Genomic DNA, 20,413 nt, shown 5'->3' with positions numbered 1-20,413 from the left:
AAAAAAATGTATGGTAAGTGGTTGCACACAATTGATTTTAGCTACATTTAAACAAATGCATTAAGTTGAACTTAATCATGGTTCAACTTAATGCATTTGTTTAAATGTAGCTAAAATCAATTTTGTGCAAGCACTTACCATAAAATGTATTAAATTCAACAAATCATTTTTTTCAGTGCATCAACATGAATGGACAGCAATTTTTGTTGCGTTTGTATTTATGAAATTTAAGACACCTACAAATTTGTCACCTTTTTAAGGACAAGTAAAAATTACTGAAAATATCTTGAGCTTGTGTAACCGCATATAGTATTTCATTTCATGCTTTGAACATAAAACCCATTGACTTATAGACATAACCAGAAGCGCTAACATGCTAACTCGTTTCTTGAATGTACATGTTCATTAAATCTCAGTAGTTCATTTGGTTAGATCAGAGGTACAAAAAAATACCCTCATTTACCTCATTGTACAGGTAAAAAAAACAAGTATACAATTAATTTATCCGCTAAAATCAACAACTATAGCATTGAATATATTTGTATGCATCTGATGATTTTACAGCTGTGAATCAGGGAAAAATCGTGCCACAATCTTAAAGCTGTTAAAGCTCAATAACTGCTAACTACTATTGTGTTGATAGAACAGCTGGACTAGGAGTTTTAAAGACAAAAAGGTAAAATTTCAAATACGGAGAAAAAAAAGCCATACAGAAACGGTGGGAAAAGAAAGTTACGCTTTATATTTGCTTCTATACAATAGTAATGTTGCAAGGTCATTTTATACAAAACAAAAAATTGAAAACTATCTGCAATTTGCACATTTATCTTAAAATAACAAACTGATTGGATTTAAACTGCAGCAGAATGCAGTATCAGCCAAGTAGGTAGGCTATGTTTGAAGAATGGGGGGATGTCACGCTCTACATTTTGTAAGAAAAAAACCTTTATAGCCTCAATGCATGCTGCCAAACTACTTAATAAAAAACTTGCTTTACATGGTAATTTCATTTAATAACCATAACAAAAGCACTAAGATGAGATGACAAGATGAACCTGGACTTCATAAAAATCAGTCCGATGCCATAATTTATTTGAACTTGTTTGAATGGAAATATTTATCTTGTCAGATATGGACATTATTTATTGATCCGTTATATCCATCCATTACCTACCTATCCATTCTATGTCTTGGCTGATAGGTCGGTATGTTCAGTTTGCTTTAGTCTGGCTTAATTCAGCAGCACATCTAAACAGCTCATCTGCATTGACAAGCTTGGCAAGCCTTGACTTTGAAATGACCGTTATCCCCTCTGGATCCTCTGGAGCAGAAGAGAGGGTGTGACTATCCTCACACATGTAAACTCTCCTATTAATCATTTCACAAATCACCCTCCTTGTTTTCCTTGGATTCCAAAACATGTTTCTTTTGAAAAGAGATTAGATGACACAAAGAGATATCCATTCACAGCCTTTTGCTTAAACTTATGTTAAGCACGTTGTTAATGTCTTTGTTAGTTAATATTTTCTCGAGTCTATTGTTTTATTGATTACAATGCTTGAATGAAGAGCAATTATAGCAAAGACACCATCTATTTACACACTTTTCCAATAAGTGTAATTCTATATGTTTGATTAATGTGCAATAAGCCTTCTGTATTAACATACAGTCTGTTTATTTTTAACCTTTGTAAATAGGAATATAATATAAAAATAGTTTTGAAACAGACATATTAACATTTTATTGCATTCTCAATTTTTAAAGCTGTTTTATGATGTTGTTTAATGACTTACAGATAATGGGGATTTTTAGAATATCCAAACTGTAAAGCTGAAAACCTTAATAGTTAAAAAAAAAAATAATAATAAAAAAAATAAAAAAAATAAAATAAAAATATATATATATATATATATATATATAAAGAATATAAATATATTATTTGGTAGTCTGTGTTTATTTTAGCCTTTGTAAACAGGAATATAATAAAATAGATTTGAAACAACAAATTAACATTTCATTGCATTCTCTGCTGTTTTAAATGTGTGGTATTTTTATTTAAATTTGAATGATTTACAGCTAATGGTCATTACGAGAATATGCAAACTGTAAAGCTGTAACTTTATAATTAGTTATGATGTATATATATATATATATATATATATATATATATATATATATATACATATATAAACATACTGTATAAAAGCGACTAATGCTCTTCATGTATTTGTTTTTTTAAAGATATCTAAAAAGAAAACTTTTAAATGTTATAAAATCCAATTTAAAGAGACAAAACATTTTTTTTTTTTTGAGAAAGACATTTTTAAACACTTAAGTACTGGCATGGGCTGGCTTTGTTCCTCATCTTATTCCTATTTCACCCATAATAAGCACTTCTAATGGGGGAGGTGTGGGTGAAAAGGGGGTCATGGGATAGGTACAGGTATAAAACAGTGCTGTAGGGGTCAGAAATCAAATCCCTGAGGAGTATCAAACAAGACAGACCTTTATACTTCTCCAGCCCAGCTCAACATGTGGAAAGACAACAGTATTGGTAAGCATACTGAATGGTGATTTTTTGTATGGATAGATATTACGTAATAAGAAAAGCCAATCTTCTCCATCTCAAACCAAAAGTCTGTTACTGTTCTTCTGCTGTATATATTATTATTGATGAGAAGTATTCATACACTGCATTTGATATTGTTTGCTTGTAATATAGTATTTCTTTTTAAACTATAAGGTTGTGACAATCATGATAACACTATGATCGGCTTTGCACTAATTTTGATCTTATTTTTCAGATGCATCTGCAAAAATATCTGGAAGCGGTAATGTATCAAGAAGTGCAAGTCGCAGGAAAAGGACGAGTTTCTCAAAGGAACACGTTGAGCTTCTGCGTGCCACATTTGAGACAGATCCTTACCCAGGAATCAGCCTCAGAGAAAGTCTCTCCCAAACTACTGGACTACCAGAGTCTCGCATACAGGTGGGTCACGATGTCTTATGGCACGTTATGTACAATAGCACACTGAATTCACTGAAATTTAAAGGGGAAATTTAACCCCCCACCCAAAATGTAATTCTGTCATCATTTAATCACCATCATGTTGTTCCAAACCTAAATGTCTTTCTGTGGAACAGATTTTTTCATTATTTTTATCTATATAATTAAAGTCAGCAGGGTCTAAAACAACTTTTGGCCCCATTGACTTTCATTATATGTACAGAAAACCAAGGCTTTTTTTCTTCTTCAAAATTTCATATTGAGTGTTCCACAGAAGAAAGAAAATCAGGTTTGAAACAACATGAGAGTGAGTACATTTTTGGGTGAACTATTTCTTTAATTATGTAAATAAGGAAACAACCCCTTCTTCTTCTCTTTCTCTGTATCTCTTACGCATTTACAAATTCACCAGCTACGCATAAAAACAGGTGAAGTGATATGCTAATAAGGCCTTATGTGAAACATACTGTTTGCTGTCTTTGATACCACTATCAATATCTGACATGACGTAAGCGTCTTTGTGTTTATCTGCTGTTTAGTTTAGAGACCATACGGCCTGTAAACAATAGACATACCAGGCATAGATAACCATCCTGACTTCATGCCACCATAGCTGGATGTCATCTCACAATGATTAACCTGAATCTTTTGACAGGGAAGCTCTTATCTGTATGCACTAGATGGTTGAGTCTAATCTACCAACTGTATTCTTATGAGACTGACCCTCTATGTCTTGATGTCTCCACTTGCAATAGGTATGGTTCCAGAACAGGAGGGCTCGCACGTTGAAATGCAAGGGTGGAAAGAAACCGTTGTGGCAATCTGACTCACCATTGCCAGCTTACAGTGCCATGCAGAATTCACCGGTGCAGATTCACTCTTCTAACAGGGAGGGCGGCAAGTCTGGTGCGGTCACTGGGCCTTTATGCACTTCACCAACTGCGCACTCAGATCATATTAAGGAAGAGATGGAAAGGGATGGCCACTATGGATGTGACACTCCATCTTCCATGTCTGTCGGTGATGATTCCGGCTACTGCACCCCTTCTTACGGACACCATCAGGCCAGAGCCATGAACGCTCACTGTGGCCCTCCTCTTCTAAGCCCAGAGCATCAGATGCCCCCTAACTGGGCTACGAGGTATGACAGGAGGTCACCCATGAGCTCCATGTGGAGTCCATATCATCATGATGCCTATGCCTGCAAAACAAGCTCCATCCAGAGCTTTTTTTACTCTCCATCTGAAAAACACAACAGCCTTCAGCCACTGACCCCTGTTACCCCAGACTCGGGTTGCTGGGAGGGCACTCCTCCAGCTTCCAGCTCTTTTTGTGTAGACAACCCAGAAGTTCCGAGGATGGAGAGCCAACAGGAAAGCGGGATTCACCACGGGCCTCTGCCTGAGCTGCCGGCCCTGTCGCTGCAGGAGATCCTGGGAGAACTGCAAGGAGACTGGTGGCAGGGAGAAGGACTAAACAGCCACTAGTTGTCTGAGGACAACCATATGTATGGCTGAATTTTGCTGTGTGCAATGTATCTATGACTATTTATTCAATGTATTTATTGACTATAAAGATATGCTTAAACAATAATTTATTATTTATCTGATCTGAAAGTAACAACATGAGAGATTTCAGATGTTTTCAGACTAATTAAATGGGCTTTAATCTTATTTATCTTCATTTTTGCTATTTATTCAATAGTCTCTGTAAAAGTGTAATCATGCAGCTGTGTGTACAGACATTTTTTATTGACTTCATTTAATTGCTGCACTTGTATTTAAATAAAGATGTGTTTCCCCCTAATGCTCTCTCAAATTTCAGATTTTATACAATTGTTCGGTATATTGCTATAGCTTTTTGTACTTATTCTTTAATGCATGGATAACCTCAATGCCAAAAAAACATGATATTCGTCAAATATGTTTGTCATCCATAAGGTGAAGTATTTGTGCTCGATACTATCCATCCCTTTTCTGATCTGAATCAAAAAGTATACTCAACCATTCAAAAGTCTTGGGTTATAAGAGTTTTTAAATGTTTCTGGGGTAGTCTACCTGCACCAGCTGCTTTTACAATGTAAATAGTTTTTGTGAAACAGTGATGAAACAGGAAGAGGAGATAAGTGATTTGCATAAACTGGAAGGCCTTCTGCTTGCAGCTCCTTTGATCAACAGGAGCGATTGGTTTGAAGAAGGGTGGAACCAGCACTAATGGGTTTTTTAGCCCTATAGTAGAAAGGCTTTTATGAAATTTATATTGTACTTTTGGATTGTTAATCTGTAAACAAGAAAACTCTGGAACTATACAATACAACATGACCCAATAACAATATAAGGTGACAAGGTGAAGGTAATCTCCATTGTTTCACATCTGGATTGCAGGAGTATGATGAAAAGCTTTTGATGTGCTTTCATGGGGCTGGTGGTAACTGAAAAATGTCTCCACGCTCTTTTTCCATCTACTATTACGCCTGCCAACAGCATGTTCTCTTCCCATAGGTCTTCATGACTCTACTCGCTTCTTTATAAACATTCCTGCCTCTCTCAGAACAAAATAAGTCACAGTGCAACTGGCTGGTGGCCAGGTGGACATTTTGGACAGTAGAAGTATTTTCCAAAGGTCTGGTGAACAAGCATTGCAATCTTCAAATCCTCACTTCTTATACACAATCTACGCAGAACGGACTAGAAGGGGGTTGTATGTGCTGTTGCATATTCTTTGGAGGCTATTTATGTATACGTTCATCCAAATTAGTAATCTTTTAATGTCAGTTCACACTGCACCAATAGATGCGGAAATTCACCAAATTACAGTATTAGGCCTATGTCACTTCTTAGACATTCCACGACCTGACAAACAGTGATTGAACATGATCTGACCAATGCCAGCAGATGGTGACAGGGGTATCTGCCGAAGTGAATCTGCCGGTGTCTGCAGTGTGAGTGAGCTTTTACAAAGGACTGAAAGTGTTGAACCCAGTTAAAAATGTACTGGTCTGTTTTCTATTCCATTGTGTGTTCTGGGGTATCATTTTTTGCTATGTTGTGCTCACAATGCACAATACAGCAGGATGTTTGATTTTGGGGATGTTTGCCAATTTTTTTTCTCAACATTTTCCTTCAAACAACACTTAAAAAAAAAAAAAAAAAAAAAGGAGGAAGCTAGTGATTATTCTGTCCCTCTGAAACTGCAGCGGATGTGAATCATGCTGTCAAGTACAGTTATCATTTATTATAGCAAAGAGGTGTGTTTTATATGGAGATAGATAAAAAGTGTGTGTGAGAGAGAGAGAGAGAGAGAGAGTGAGTGTGTGTGTGATATATATATGAGCCCTAGAGAACCAAGAATGTCTCTTCCTGTTTACACAATTCATAGCACAGTAGCTGATGTGGCAGAATTAGCCCCAACCTTAATTAATTTATATATTTATAATATATTTAATTTATTGTTTAAACAGCATAAATAATATAAAATATATTTTTTTTTAATTATAAAAATAAAACACTAGATATTAGAAAATACTGTGTGTGTGTATGTGTGTTTGTGTTATAATTATTATTAATATTTAAACAATAAAAATAAAATACTAGATATTTGTAGGCTAGGCTACTGTTCGTGTGTTTAACGTCGCTTTAATATAGTTGCATAATTATGTAATAAAAAGTGGATCTCTGGTAAATAATCGTGTAACAGATTTGGTTGTGTTTTTGAGTGACTCGGGAGTCGGGCGTATTCTCACACTCACTCACAAAGTCTCGCATTCATGTGTGGGGTGGGTGTAAGAAGAGTTGCTAGCTTTTCTTTTTCGTTTTCGAACTCTACCAGGCGGAGGCGTTGTGTGACATAAACAAAGAGGTGAGCGCTTTAAGATTACATATTATAACTGCTTATGTATTTATATTTCTTAACATTGAGTAACGTTTTTTTGTTGTTGTTGTTGTTGTTGTAAAAATCGGTAATAACCCGCTCTGCTTTGTGCTTTTAAATTGTAAATACTTTAAACAGACATAAGCTCTCGAGCGTTTCGTTTCACCCTCAGCGCGCTCGCGCACTCTCCCAAGTAACGTAAATAAATTAAACTGTGGCTGCATTTTTAACTAGTCATTGTAAAGATTTTATATCTTGGTATATTGTTTATATATTTAGTAGGTAAATGTGAGTAAATAGTTGGGTTTGACAAGTCGTGAGGTGATACAGTTGGTTAGCTATGTTGAGATATCTAAGTTAGCTCTTAGCATTGTTCTTGTTTTTACCGCAGAAACAAAACAAAAATATTCCAGAATTATTGTACTGACAGTGTTCACTACATTAACTTCTCCTAAACGTGAACATTAATTGTTGTGGAAGACCGAGATTTGCCTTGGCAGCTGGTTTTAAAGTGTGATCTGTGACAACTTTGCTAATCAACTAACGTTAGCAACTTAGCTAACTAGTAAGAGGAAGAAGTAGTGGGGAAGAGTTTGTGAGCCATCTTGTGTATGTGTGTGTAATCGCTGATTTCTGATTATTGGACGGATATATTCCCTTATGAGTTGCCTCTGGAGCACTAAAATATTTTGTGATCATATCTGATGTGATAATCAAAAGAAAACACAAACCTACACACGTATGAAATCTTCAGTGGTTTTCCAGTGAACTGTTTGCAGCTGATCCAAATTGGAATAATTATGATAACATAACACTTTAACCCGACATTTTTATCCAGCTGTTTTTTTTTAAATGGTTAGAGTTTTTTTTTTCTGTGTGTGTCATGTATCAGACATATTTACAAATCTTTGAAGCAGATTCTCATTTAGTTTTCTGTTTACTGCAGATTAGTAACAGGGCAGTTAATACAAAAAGTTTTTATTATGAAGGGTTTTATTGATCATTAAGTAGTACTTTTTTTAATTATCAAGATTTTTGGATGTGAATGTATAAGGTAGATGCAGAATTTCCCAAACATTTTTGTCAGAACCCTTTGACCTAAACCATTAGCTTAATCCAGCCACTCAAGATAATTATTTTAATAACAATAATTTATTTAAAAATCTAACAAACAGTTTTCTCAGTTCTCATTTAATGGTCATATAACATGCAGGTAAACAAATCATTTTCTTCATTTTTCTTTATATTTTTTTTGTTTCATTTATTTTTATTTTACTTGTTTTGATTTAATTAGTTATTCGCTTTTTATCAACTCACAAACCCCCAATTTGGGGTCAACAAGAAAGTAAAGTATGTTAAATTTGACTGGAATTGAAAAGTTTAATTTTATCTTTAACAACATTTAGTTAAAAAATCCATTTAAGTCAGCAAGGGTGGGTCTGCTTGCATTATAAAAAAATGGGGAAGTTATCTTTCTTTCTGTAAATGCAGTCCGTTGAAACATTATCCTTACTGTCATGACAGGAAATGCAATACACACTGTTTCCTGTATTACCAACATCTGCGGGTGAATTTTGTAATTAAACTCTTGTGCAATTGATTAATCCTGAGGATGTGATATAATTTGGGTGAGTTTGTCAGATCAGCATTAGTTTTAACACTTCTGTGCATTCCCATGTATTTCAACTTCTGTTAGTGCACATTTTAAGTTAACAATATATGATAAAGATCTCTCTAGATGTTTTAACGTGGTAATCTCAAATGTCATTTTCCTTTATTCCACAGAAGAAGATGCACTATTACAGATATGAAAATGCAGAGGTCAGCTGTTGCTACAAATACCTCATGTTCAGCTACAACATTATCTTTTGGGTAAGTTAATGACAATGTTTTGTTTCCGTGTGAACGCATGCACAATCACACACAAACATGCCCTCATCTGCAAATCATGTTTAAATGGGCAACCCTTCCAGTTCTACAGTAGATAACATCTAGTACTGTGTCTGCCCTGCCTATCTTTTATGCCACTCTTGCTCAGATAACATAATCTGCAGACCAGCACCACATTTCATGTTTATTTGTTCCACTTAGTTTTACACCGTGTGCACCGATGTTTCACACTTTCTGACTGCATTTTCATCACAGCATGTTAACACCCACAGCTGAACCTTTATATATCAAGAGAAAAAGTCAGCCTAATGACGTCAGGTTTCCATAAAGGTCAACAGGAAACAGATTTACGCTGACATGCTATTGCAGTAGTTTGTGATGTCCTGTATAAGGAAGCATGGGAGGAGTTCATACCAGATAACAGCTTCTAACCCGTTTTCCTGTTTTCAATTTTAAACATGGCTCCTGAGAAACAAGTTTTGTTGTTACTTCACACTGTGTTATGCATATTTCATGCCGTTTGTGACCATTAATTGACACTTTATTTTCCATACTTTTAAATAAAGCTAAATAATTTGTATCTTTAGCATGTTCATACATTTTAAACTCTACCGTTTAAAAGTTTGGGGTCAGGTCAGTAAGATTTTTTAAACTCAATGTATTTATTAAAGAGGACATATTAATTTGATCAAAAGTGAGAGTAAAATGTTACAAAAAATTCAATATCAAATAAATGCTGTTCTTTTGAATATGATATTCATCAAGAATAAATAGAAAAACAATTCCACAAATTTGCTAAGCAGAACAACGTTTTTCACCAAATCAGCATATTAGATGATTTCTGAAGGATTATGTGACACTGAAGACTGGAGTAATGATGCTAAAAAAAATTCAGCTTTGTCATCACATGAATAAATTACATTTTAAAATATATTAAAACAGAAAAAATATTTTAAACTGTAATTATATTTCACAATATTCCTATTTTTTTTCGTGTACAGACTGTATTTTTGATCAAATAAATGCAGTCTTTTCAAAAAAAAAAAAAAAATTCTTACAGACCCCAAAATTTGAACTGTGTTTTTAAACTTTTTAAAAAAAATTCCAAGTAGAAGTGTCTGGTTGCTTGGTGTTCTAGAGTTTAGTCACATTTAGTCATATTAATGCATCATATGTTATAACCACACATGTTGCAGGTTTTTTCTTTGTATGAACTTGACTATTCTGATGCAACGTCAATGTCTTAATGTCTCCTAAACCTCTTCTGCTTTTCAGCTAGCTGGAACAGCATTCATTGCAATTGGCTTCTGGGCCTGGAGTGAAAAGGTGAGTAGGTCTATGAGCCTGTGAAAGCCTCTTTTGTCTATTCTTTTAGGGGGTGTTTACACTTGTAGTTTGGATCTTTTGGTCTGGACCAAAAAATAAAACATTTAGTCCTGGTTTGCTTAGTGTTCACACTGTTATTTTTAAACACCGAACCTAATAGTAAAAAAAAAGAAGCTTTTATGACGTATATTTTGCAACTGAACTTGGATATACACGCAAAACAATGCTGTGTGTGCTGGGCTGAATGCGTTGCTTTATGTGCATACCACATGCAAATGATGGAGCTGACTCATGATGAGCTTATAAAATGAGCAAAGGAGTCAGAACACTGGCAAGAATCTTTCTGTCACACACACAAACGAAGATCTGATGTTAGGAGACACGGTTCTGATTGCCTGTACCGAACTGTGATGGGCAAACATTGCAACTATGATGAGGAAAAAACAGGTATGCTTGAGCATTCTGTCCTTTTTAGGGTTTCTTGTTACATAATGTCCTGTTTTTGGTTAGTTTGCATGTCTTTGGTCCGTGTTGCACTCATATTTCAGCCTTACCATACCAGAGTTTGTTTGAAAGTGGACCAAGACCCATCTTTTCAAGGGTCTCGGTCCGCTTATTCGGTGTGCACCAGGGTTCGGGTGGCAGCGTTCACACTTACTCAAATGAACCGCACTAACAGAGCAATCGCTCCAGAGTTCGTTTTAATCAAACCAAATCTGCCAAGTGTGAACACCCTTAAAAACTTTTTCTTAGAACTTGAGTTTCTAAAAATTTGTTTATGTGGCTGTAAATGTGTTTTAGTGGCTCAGGGAAAACCACTAGTGAAAATTGTTTATTCCTTGATTTGCCCACAGGGGGTTTTATCAGATCTGACGCAAGTCACACGTCTACATGGTTTCGACCCAGTTTGGGGGGTGCTTGTTGTGGGCACAGTCACTTTCGTTTTGGGATTTGCTGGTTGTGTCGGAGCACTCCGGGAAAACATCTGCCTCCTTAAATTTGTAAGTTCTCATCCTTTCGATGTGATACTGAGGTGCCATCACATAAGCTGGTCATAAATTTTGCATGCTTTGCAGTGCCAGACCTGTATAAGATAGGCACTTTATGAAGTTAAATGTAAATACTTCTCAGACATAAAAATTTACAAGTACTATTTACACTGTCAAAAGCTACTCTTTGAATTTTCACCTTGCTTCTTGACTTTTTCTTTCAGTTCTCTGGAGTCATTGGCTTCATCTTCTTCCTGGAGCTGACGGCTGCGGTGTTGGCATTTGTGTTCCAGGGCCAAGTTAGGGAGTGGATTAACGAATTCTTCTTGGCCAATGTGAAGGCCTACAGGGAAGACATTGACCTGCAGAATCTGATCGACTCTCTTCAGAAGCTGGTAAGTTTGAGAGAATTTTTAAATATATACCAATTCGCATTCATTAGGCAAGGCAAGGCAAGTTTATTTATATAGCACATTTCATATACTATGGCAATTCAAAGTGCTTTACAGAAAGGAATTAAAATAATCACAAAATAAAAGCAAGGAAAATAAAAACAGTTACAAAAGAAATTAAAAGAGATATATGGTATAGTTATAAAATGAATTAAACAGGGTACCCGCGGGGTCTTAAAAGCATTGAAAAAGTCTTAAATTTGATAATCTCAAATTAAGGCCTTAAAAGCCTTGAATTTGGTATACAAAGTCTTGAATTTCGTTACAAAGGTCTTAATTTTTTTTTGCCTTTTCTATGATTAAATTCATACCGTAACAAAATTAGCTGTTACTAATGTAGACTAATTAAAAATTAGTCGCGTAACGTTGAGTGCACCTCGCGCTTCACGTCATAGAAGAACGCGCGAAAGCGCGCGCACCCGTTACGATGGTTACTAATCAGAGCTTTTCTGTTAAAAGCATAGACAGGTTAAAAGAGCATGTTTTCTACCCGGTCTTTTCAGTAGTATCTGGCCACAACCATCCACGCGCGCTCTCTCTACATTGTTGAAGAAGCGCGGATGATCTGAAAACACAGACAAGCTGGAGTTCAGCGATCTTCATTTGAGAATATCTGTCACGAGCCGCTTGCGCTGTTTGTGCGACTAAATCTGCGATCAAAATGCAGGCTGATATACAGCAGTGTTTTTAATGTTGATCATTATGCGAGCAAGAATGCAATGTTTCCCAACTATCCACACGATTTCAAATGTGACATTGATTTTATACAACAGTAAAAAAAAAAAAAAAAAAAAAAAAAGGTAATATTAAGTGATGTGCTAAATTTTAAACAGGCTTATTGCTCTATTTTGCAACAAAATCTGTGGCTTTGACAAAGACAATGAGTTACCGCCACCTACTGGCGATTTTAATATCATATTTTTATTAATATTAAACGTTTTTTAACATTGAATATTTATTGAACATTGTTTTATTTAAAGCATTATTTATTTTTAAAAGTATTATAAAGGTGAAAAATGAAATGGAAAAATCGATTAAATGGGGCAAATATTGTCCCTTAATGGAAAGATGTGACTGCAGTCGTGGAAGAGAGGGGGTACGGCACTCTAAAAAAAATTGGAGAACTAAGGAAAAGGGATATGTAGAATTGCACAAGTGCTACTGCTAAAGAGTGCAATGTCAATACAGCCTGTTAGCTTAATTTTAATTTCTCATAAGCTTAATCGAATTGGCCTAGAGAGAATAATTATGACATTTTCTGTCTAAAGACTACATATAAAATAGTTACCAAAATTAAAGTAACTGCAGTTTGACTAAAAGTAATGACTAAAAGTTGACAAAAAATGCAAACACATTTCGTCAACTAAAACTATGAAAGGCAGAATGACTCAAATGTGACTAAGACCAATAAGCATTTTCGTCTGAAGATGAAGAGTAAGACTAAATCAAAAATGGCTGCCAAAATTAACATTGGCCTACACACGTGCACGCTACAATGCTGCTGCGTATGTATTAAATATGACTGATAATTTAAATAAAATGTTTTATTTAATTCAAATAGTCTACTTGTACATAATTATTTTTTAGGGTTTAAAATGTATACAGATTTGACATTTTCCCCTCATACTTCTGTCGGAATTGGTACGAAGTTGGCATTGAATTTCATTTGAAATGGTATTAAAAAGGTCTTAAAAAGCCTTGAATTTAAGTTGGAGGATCCTGGGGGTACCCTGTTAAAAGAGTAAAAAGATGATACATAGATAAACTTCTCATCTGGCAAAACACCGGTGTATCATATTTTTCACAACTCCCAGTTTTACTCTGAGATTTTCCCATGGTGATTACACTGTGTCAGTGGTGTTCTTTCGGCGCGCCTAAGAAATCTATTGGACGTCTCCGATGGACCAGATTTTCCCCTAAAATCGGACAGGAAGAGCTCTAGGACTGACTCACAGGGTATCCTCGGGTTCACTGCCCCATCAGTCCGCACCCCAAAAACCCATTTGTTCGGAAGCTCTAGGAATGGAATCAATCCAGTCTGCACCCCACAGAACCTCGAGGTTAATCACGTTAAACTCACTACTCCACCACAGGCCCAGGTCATCAGCATGGTTTCATCTCTCAAGTTCCCCAATTAAGTAATTTATGTTTGTCTCTTTTAGAATTTAGAAGTTTCAGTTTAGAATAAAAAGGAGGATGCAAAATAAAATACAGTGTAATCAGTCGGACGAACAGTGGCAAAGTACTCATTCAGTAAATGCACAGCTAAACAGAAGTGTTTTGAGTCTGGATTTGAAGTTGACTACTGTAGGAGCACATCTGATCTCTTCTGGAAGCTGGTTCCAGCTGCGGCTGGCATAGTAGCTAAAAGCAGACTCGCCATGCTTAGAGTGAACCCTTGGTATTTCTAGCTGATGTGATCCTAATGATCTGAGTGATCTGTTGGGTTTATATTCAGTGAGCATATCTGCAAAGTATTGAGGTCCTAGGCCATTGAATGATTTATATACCAGTAATAATACTTTAAAATTAATCCTAAATGTAAATTTTCTGTTTACTCAACATGCTAACCACCACATACTTATTAGAGGTGAAACTGTTAAAAACAAACTTTGTGCTTCGCTATTCACTCTTCTGTGTCTTTTCGCCAATTCTTCTTTAATTAAATCAATGCTAAATTAACAACCATGATTTAACCTGAACAAAACCATAAATAGGATGAAAAAGCCATAGATATTAAGGAGATTATACATAGATATTGTAGAGCAGTTTTGGAGCTAGTAATGAACACATATGTCTTGGTTTTGAATTTATGTGTTTTCTCAAATAATATTTTACATTTTAAATTATTGTTAATGTAATTTGGGGAATTATGATACCACTTGATAGCAATTTTGACTGTGCTTACTCACCTTGCCTGTTGCAGGGTTTGATTTAAAAACATCCTGAATGTACATTTTGTTTTATTCACAGAATCATTGCTGTGGAGCTAAAGACCCCAATGACTGGAATCTGAATGTGTATTTTAACTGCTCACAGAGTCACCACAGCAGAGAGAAATGTGGAGTGCCATTTTCCTGCTGCATCAGCGACCCTGCTGTAGGTTCCTTTCTCCTTCACAGCAGCCCTCCACAGAAAAAAAAGAGTTATTTTCATCATAAAAAATACTGTTTAAAAGAAAACATTGTGCTTTCAAGTCAAAGGCCAAGCACGTTGAAGACTTCCTTTGCTTGCTGTGGCCTTGAAATGCTTGTCATTCCAAACCCATACATCTTTGTCTGAGAAACTTTGCAGAATGTACTTTGTAATTGCATGGTTCAAAACATTATTCCACATTTTATAGGGAAAAAAAGTCTCACTACTCTACTCACTACTCACCCTCACTACTCTAACTTTAACTGTTACTTTGTAAATATCATTACATGCTCCTTAATTTGCAACCAATTTAATTCACTTTCACTAGGGAATTCATCTTAGAAGGGCTAGGTTTTATTTGTGTTTAGGATACTGACTAGGGGTGTGATGATACACTTAGCTCATGAGACAAGACGATATACGAAATTGGGCTCACGAGAATGAGATAAGACAATTTTTTTTTAAGAAACACTATAAGAAATCTTCAATGACAAAATATGACTGGAAAAACTGAAAGTCAGAAAGTCATGATTTAATAGAGTAATCGGATAATATTTTGTGGAGAATAGCGGTTATAATGACTTAAAATTCATATATAATAACAATGAGGCAATAATAATTGTTTTAAATAAGGTATTAAAAGCAAGTAATTTATGGTTTTATTGAAGAACACTGTTTATTATATTTTGTATATTACATTATGTATTATAAAAATCAACTTATGTACATTATAACAAATGCCTGCAGAAGGCGGCGATGGCCGTTTGATTGTTGCTGTTAGTTACACTTTACAACATGATCAAATCCTTGTTTAATATTGGCCAAAAACATTTAATTCAAGTGTCCACCTAATCTTTAATATTTGGCCACTTCTTCACGATAGAAATGCTACAGTCATTATAATTTCTTGAACAAGAACATATGGACATCAGAACATGCTAACTTAGAGCGAGGGTTTAAACTTTTACTTGAAATCGCTATGAACAACAGTTTGCATATTTATTTTTATTTAAGTTTATTTGTATAGGGACAGTACAAAAAAAACATGATCCCAGTCAAACTGGAAAATATGTATTGCACATAGAGAGTATAGCAAAAGCTAATTTGCATCTCAGGTCCCTAGAAAGGCTTTTCTAAAAATAAAAAATAAAAACAAAAAATAAAATCTAAATTATACATATTAAATTGGAGCATAAAAGCATAAAAAAATACTGATGTATTCTGATGTATTCATACTGATGTATTCTCCTGTGTTAGTGTAGGTTTATAAATAATAGCACTATGCTATGATGCATATGTGCAGCCATTTCCGGTTAAATTGCAATCAACACAACTTTAATTGAGGAATTGTGCCAGCCTTACACTAATCATCTTATGATTATTGTCATTTCAGTTCTACTTTCTGGTTATGAATTATCATAATGCAGTAAAAGACAGAACAATATAATGTGAGCACTGTAAAAGGTGTTGATATCACGAGACAGCTTTTCACCTTGACGAGAAATATCATTATGTTTTAATATCGTAAGATCTTGTGGCACAAGATCTCTTCACACCCCAAAAGCTTTTTCTTCTAGGCACAGGCTATGTCTGGTTTTGGTTTAAATGACTTAGTTTTTCTATCGTAAATGACTTTACAGTAATTATAGGCCTCATTTTAATGAACCTGTGACTTTTCTTTACAGGATACAGTGGTGAACACGCAGTGTGGATATGATGTTAGATCAGTTGTGCCAGTGGTGAGTGCATATTGTACAGTTTTACTAGGCATTTTGTTCTCAAAATTGTTGACAAAAGTTCTGCTTTAACCCTATAAACCCGAAGTGTAACGCCGACGGTACACCAAGCGAAACAAATTCATAATCAAATTACAAAGCAACCACTGAATGGAATGAAACAAATCAATTCTTAACTCTTACTTGTCCTGTTACTTTATCCTCTACAGTAAAAGACCTGGGTGTTATACTCGATTGCAACCTGTCTTTTGAAAATCATATTTCATATGTTACAAGAACAGCCTTTTTCCACCTTAGAAACATTGCTAAGCTACGTAATATGCTATCAGTTTCCGATGCAGAAAAGTTAGTTCATGCATTCATGACCTCGAGACTAGATTACTGTAATGCTTTATTAGCTGGTTGTCCTGCATCCTCAATAAACAAGCTACAGTTAGTCCAAAATGCAGCCGCTAGAGTTCTTACTAGATCAAGAAAATATGATCATATAACACCGATTTTATCATCACTACATTGGTTACCTATAAAGTTCCGTATTAATTACAAGGTACTGCTACTGACTTATAAAGCCCTAAACGGCTTAGCTCCAGTCTATTTAACGGATCTTCTATCGCCCTATAATCCATCGCGCTCTTTAAGATCAATAAATTCGAGGCTTTTGGTCATACCTAGGATATCCAGATCCACCAAAGGAGGGAGAGCATTTTCACATTTAGCTCCGAAACTCTGGAATAGCCTTCCTGATACTGTTCGTTGCTCAGACTCGCTCTCCCAGTTTAAAACTAGATTAAAGACACATCTCTTCAGCCAGGCATTCATATAACATTTTAAATCTTACTGTTCAAACTACAATCTGGCCTCTAGTTCATAAATGCCAGAGGAGAACTGGCCCCCGACTGAGCCTGGGTTCTCCCAAGGTTTTTTTTCCTCCATTGGGTCACCTGATGGAGTTTTAGGACACCATTAGGTCACTTGATGGAGTTTTCGGTTCCTTGCCACTGTTGCCTTTGGCTTGCTCAGTTGGGGATATTTTGGGGATATTAATTTAATTTTATCAATCAATAAATTTACACTAGAAACAACCTTGTTGTGTTATTTTGGTTTAATGCTGTGAAGCTGCTTTGATGCAATCTGTATTGTGAAAAGCGCTATATAAATACACTTGACTTGACTCTTAACGAGTGCTGAGTAGTCACTCTAAAATGGAGTGCCACCTAGCTACGAAAACATCAATAATCATAATTTTCAAAATGACTGCCTTGATCAACTGTGCTGAGTTATATGTACTGTAATATGTCAAAAACATCATACAGCTCAGATAGTCATGTGTCATATGTTGCTATGTAGATTGGCTTTTTAATTAATTGCACAAAGTTTACTGTCACTTATTTTGTGAATAAACAACACACTGTTTTATTTTTCAGTCTCAATGGAGCAACACCATTTATGTCAAAGGATGCATGATGGCTTTAGAGGAGTGGCTTCCACGCAATCTGTACATTGTGGCTGGAGTCTTCATAGTCATATCATTGTTACAGGTATTGGATGTGCTTGAAAAAAAAATGGATGTGCATGGAAAATGTTTTACAGCTAGATGTCACCCCTCACAAAACAAATGGATAAAGAATTTCAGATTCTGTCATCAGAATGAATACAAATTGTAGGCCCTGAAAAGAATTACTCTTCTGCATGTTAAGAGTATGTCTTTTTAAAACTCAGTTTTGAAGTGAATCTGAATCTAATGTTGTGTCTTGTCACTTTGCTATTAGATGGTGGGAATCTTCTTGGCAAGGACGCTGATTGGAGACATAGAAAAAGTAAAGTTTAATTATTACTGAGTTCATGTAACTGGAAGCGAGCGAAGGGCAATGTATGGAACAATATGTGGACCTCCAGTTATTCTTTTTTTTTCATGGAGGACAAGAACATTTGTGGAAAAGAGGACTCTGGACCATTCACTTGGACCACCTTTTAAGCATTTATAAAGACCACATTTTGAATATGCAGCTGCCTAAGTTCATTTGGATACTGTCACATGTGTGCCTTCTCTCTTCTTCAAGTTTACCTCCAGCAGCACACCAACCACTCCCATTGTGTATTTTTTATTATTATAATTTTTTTATATGACCAACATTAACATTTGTAATTTTGGGACCATTATTAACCAAGCTTGATATACATACTGGCCACAGGGTGGGACCATAACCTTTAAACTAACCTGAATTGTAATTCTAATCATGAGAAGAAGCAGGATAGTCAACCAAGCTTTAATTATTGAAATGTATCGGTATGGTCCTCTTACTCCAAAATCTCTCTCTTCTTAATAATTAGTTCAAAAGCACAAACTGGAATGTCTTTTTGAAGCATGTTTATTTGTCCTTAGATAAAAACATGCTGGTGATGATTAAAAAAAGATTAACTGGCCTCATGGTAAGAAGTGTAATGAAAGAACAATTGTAAAGCAGTTTTAACTGCAGTAAATACATTCCATTTTCTTAGTTCATTGAGTTGAACTATTCATATTTATGCAGACAGAGGGTCTGCATTTAATGTTAACTGCAAAGAGTGCAGAAGAAATATATCAAGATCTGTTCCGTTAATGATCATTTTATCTGATTGTCTTTGCATTTGAATGTGCAAGCCTGGACTTGTGCAGACCTTTAGGAGTCACTGGAGTTTGATGCAAATCACCATATGGTTTCTAATAGTGATGTCAACATTGCCTTTGAGATGCCAACACTTACCTCCTTCTATTCTTACCTGGTGACTTTATACAAAAAAATCAGGTTGTGCCTTTTCTCTCGCATTGAAGGTTTTATCAAAAGGATTATACCATGTGTTAGCTGGATAGAGGTTTTTTGTTTGATTTGTGTCAATCATTTCGCATCAAATGATATTTACTTTTTGTATTCTCAATTGAAAACGTAACTGCCATTATAGCACAAACTAAAATCCATAACATTAACGTAACATTAACTTCACTCTTAGCCCAAAGACTTTTTGTTATTTTTCCTTTTCACAGTTCTATCATAGTATACTTGTATAAAATGACCTCTGAAATTCACAATAATGCAAAAAGGAATTTATGTTAAAAACATAGAAATTGTTAATCTTTTCAATTCAGAGAGCACTATTTTGTCCCTTTTTTGGAGTGTCTGTCTGTGCCACTGTGTAGTGTTAACACTTGATTTGAGTATTTACTAAAATGCAGTAGTTTCCCTGATTTTACTGCAAGAGCCTCCTTTTTCATGAAGGGATGTCTTTTTGTTGGATTTATGTCTTTTGTTTTTGAATGTGTGTTGTCTTTGTAAATATTTACTTTTCATTGTTTTTATATTCAATAAAAAGTTTAGCTATCAACATACATTGCTTTTTTTTTTTTTTTAAAGAAAATACGCTGGTTTATGAAGTTCCAGCTTAGTTATGCTGCAAATCTCAAAGTTGGAATGTTATATCAAGATCCTATTTAAATGTAATGTAAAACCAGGTTCCAGCTAACTTTATTATACAGATAACACATTATACAGATAACTAAGTGAGAACTTGTCAGTAAAAAAACAATAGAATTAATTTTGTCCTATGCTCACCAAGGCTGCCATTGTTTGATCAAAAATACAGTAAACAGTAATATTGTGAAATAATACAATTTAAAGTAACTGTTCTATTTTAATATATTTGAAAATGTAATTTTGGTCTTTTTGTGAACAATTAATCAGTGAAAATTTAAAACAACTTTTGTCGAAATGTATCGAAACAACATTCGTTTGAGGCTGAGAATCCCTCTTTTTTTCTAGTAATGTCCACTTTCAAAAACCTGTCCTACCCAATTTTTACTTTTGAATTTTTGGAAATCAGAATATGGAAGTAACAGAACTTCTGATAAAGATTTGTTGTCTTCATAAAGAAACAATTCATTAAAGTGGTCATGTATCAGTTTGTTGCATTGTATGGAAGAATGACTGGAGCAATTAAAAGTAGAAACTCCCCGAGGGCTGCAGTTATAGAATA

The 20,413-nt window shown here is 35.0% G+C and overlaps 2 protein-coding genes across 3 annotated transcripts; both read left to right on the top strand.

Annotated features, from left to right (window-relative positions):
* Nucleotides 1-2,532: 2,532 nt before the first annotated feature.
* Nucleotides 2,533-4,524, top strand: mxtx1 (mix-type homeobox gene 1; the record flags this gene model as incomplete). Its single annotated transcript, XM_084092652.1, is given in 4 exon segments — nt 2,533-2,554; nt 2,805-2,989; nt 3,763-4,491; nt 4,495-4,524. Coding segments are annotated over 4 exon segments (966 nt in total).
* Nucleotides 4,525-6,726: 2,202 nt separating this feature from the next.
* Nucleotides 6,727-19,769, top strand: tspan14 (tetraspanin 14). Of its 2 annotated transcripts, none has more exons than XM_084093685.1 (9): nt 6,727-6,865; nt 8,663-8,749; nt 10,043-10,093; nt 10,948-11,094; nt 11,307-11,477; nt 14,508-14,633; nt 16,355-16,408; nt 17,830-17,943; nt 18,175-19,769. In XM_084093685.1, the coding sequence occupies exons 2-9, from the start codon at nt 8,669-8,671 to the stop codon at nt 18,241-18,243; spliced, it is 813 nt and encodes a 270-aa protein (XP_083949811.1). In that variant the 5' UTR covers nt 6,727-6,865; nt 8,663-8,668; the 3' UTR covers nt 18,244-19,769. The 2 variants fall into 2 exon arrangements, with proteins under 2 accessions (XP_083949811.1, XP_083949812.1); XM_084093686.1 differs by lacking the exon at nt 6,727-6,865 and adding an exon at nt 8,407-8,505.
* The last annotated feature ends 644 nt before the right edge of the window (nt 19,770-20,413 follow it).

Source organism: Abramis brama, assembly GCF_963993115.1.
Source record: "Abramis brama genome assembly, chromosome: 19".
Taxonomy (NCBI): Eukaryota; Metazoa; Chordata; class Actinopteri; order Cypriniformes; family Leuciscidae; genus Abramis; species Abramis brama.
Note: the sequence above shows the minus strand (reverse complement) of the source record. Positions and strands in the feature narration are given on the sequence as shown.